This window comes from Aspergillus stella-maris (genome assembly GCF_047715825.1).
Source record: "Aspergillus stella-maris strain CBS 113639 unplaced genomic scaffold BDV14scaffold_224, whole genome shotgun sequence".
Classification (NCBI taxonomy): domain Eukaryota; kingdom Fungi; phylum Ascomycota; class Eurotiomycetes; order Eurotiales; family Aspergillaceae; genus Aspergillus; species Aspergillus stella-maris.
Window position 1 is genome coordinate 1 of NW_027397018.1, and position 1,702 is coordinate 1,702.

Genomic DNA, 1,702 nt, shown 5'->3' on the forward strand with positions numbered 1-1,702 from the left:
GGAGCCAGGGATTACTTATTGGGAGGTACGGGTAACTAAATATATATATTTATCAATCAACTAACTTCGTACAGGGACCGGCTCTTCTCATTATACAGCCAACTAGCACCTGAGGCTGTACAAAGACGCTTACATGACCTGCAGCGTCACCGAGGTGCCTATATTGTACCTGGGCCAAACTTTATCTGGTCTATCGATGGGTATCTCAAGTTGGCTCCGTATGGCATCGAGATATATGCAGCTATTGATGCCTATTCCAGGTACATTATCTGGGTATATGTAGGCATTAGCTCTCGTACAGCTGTAAGTGTACTTAGGCAATTCCTGGATACACTTAAGGTTACATCAAGGCAGCCTCGATATGTACGATCAGATCGAGGAGGGGAAACAGTTCTCCTGGCCGAGGCCCAGCATAAACTCCAGCAGTCATACCATCCTGAAATCTCTATTCGAGATTGCTATCTTTATGGTACGAGTACTGCAAACCAGCGAATTGAGGCATGGTGGGGTCAGTTAACTCGAGGGCTGCTTTTCCGATATCGAGTAAGTCATTGTACAGTTACCTTAATATCAAACTAACTATGCTTATAGGCATACTTTCAAGCCCTTGTAGAGGATGGGCACTTCTCCAAGGATAGTTTAGCTGATCAGATTGCTTTATATGCAATCTATATGCCTATTATTTCAATCCAGATTACCTCTTTTGTACGGACCTGGAACAACCATAGCATCCGCAGGCAACGAAACCGGCCACATCTTGTTACTGGCAAGCCTTTTATCAACTACTATTGCCCAGAAGCTAGTGTACGAGACCAGGGTATTGAGTTTGATCCAAAGCTCTTTGAGTCTCTCCAGGATGATGTACAGGACTGGGGTAAGTGTCTCTCTTATCAAGACTTTGGCTTAACTAACCCTTGTACACAAGATCCTGATGAGTATTTACCAGCGGAGACCTATGCCTGGACTCGTACGAAGCTCCTAGAGCTTGGTTTTGATCCTGAAACCCCTCCACAAAGTGCTGGTGATGATATAGACCACTCATTCATCCCTTTTCGTACAATCTATCTTGATCTCCGGGCTAAAACCAAAGCTCATATTGAGAGTGGTCATCAGCCAGAGCTTAAGCTCTCAGAAAGGCCCACTGGGACCTTTAATTGGAATCCACAGCATGTTTCAGATGGGATAGAAGAGGTGGAGTATAATGGAGAACCTGATGAAAACTCTTGACCGCTTTTGCCTTATATCAAGGTGTATCTGCAATTTTTTGTACAGTCGTGAAAATCAACATTCGTGCAGCTTTCTAATATGCCTTTATCAGAACTTTGTCCTGCAACCAACCAGCCTCATGGCAATGCATGGTCTTGTGGATCATGCCTTGCTACGAGTGAGCCTTCACGCCCTCAACAGACTCGTACAAGACTGTCACAGTACCATACCAGCCACCAGCAGCCTTGTACGGAGCCCGAAACCTATTATGAGAGAGAGGTTATCAGCCTGCTTGATGATACACCTCCTAGCTCTCCACGGAAAGCCCTCCAAGTCTTTGCCTCACCACCAAAGCAGTCACCTACCAGGCGGTTCCAGCACTATAATCGTACGGAAGGGGCAGAGCAATACCGGCAGGAGTCTATCTCTCGTACGAGGAGCGTTACAGTGCAAGGAACAGCTGTCAAAGTTGAATTTCATCTTCTCGTACGGAAGA

The 1,702-nt window shown here is 45.8% G+C and overlaps 1 protein-coding gene across 1 annotated transcript; it reads left to right on the forward strand.

Annotated features, from left to right (window-relative positions):
- The first annotated feature begins 428 nt into the window (after positions 1–428).
- Positions 429–1,702, forward strand: BDV14DRAFT_186394 (uncharacterized protein). Its single transcript, XM_073770809.1, has 2 exons — positions 429–874; positions 926–1,702. The coding sequence occupies exons 1-2, from the start codon at positions 673–675 to the stop codon at positions 1,225–1,227; spliced, it is 504 nt and encodes a 167-aa protein (XP_073621573.1). The 5' UTR covers positions 429–672; the 3' UTR covers positions 1,228–1,702.

Bases quoted from the DNA above. Each gene is read 5' to 3' on its own strand.
- BDV14DRAFT_186394 (XM_073770809.1), top strand. From the start codon at position 673: ATGCCTATTATTTCAATCCAGATTACCTCTTTTGTACGGACCTGGAAC. The intron at 875-925 runs GTAAGTGTCTCT...CTTGTACACAAG, and splicing joins GGATGATGTACAGGACTGGG to ATCCTGATGAGTATTTACCA.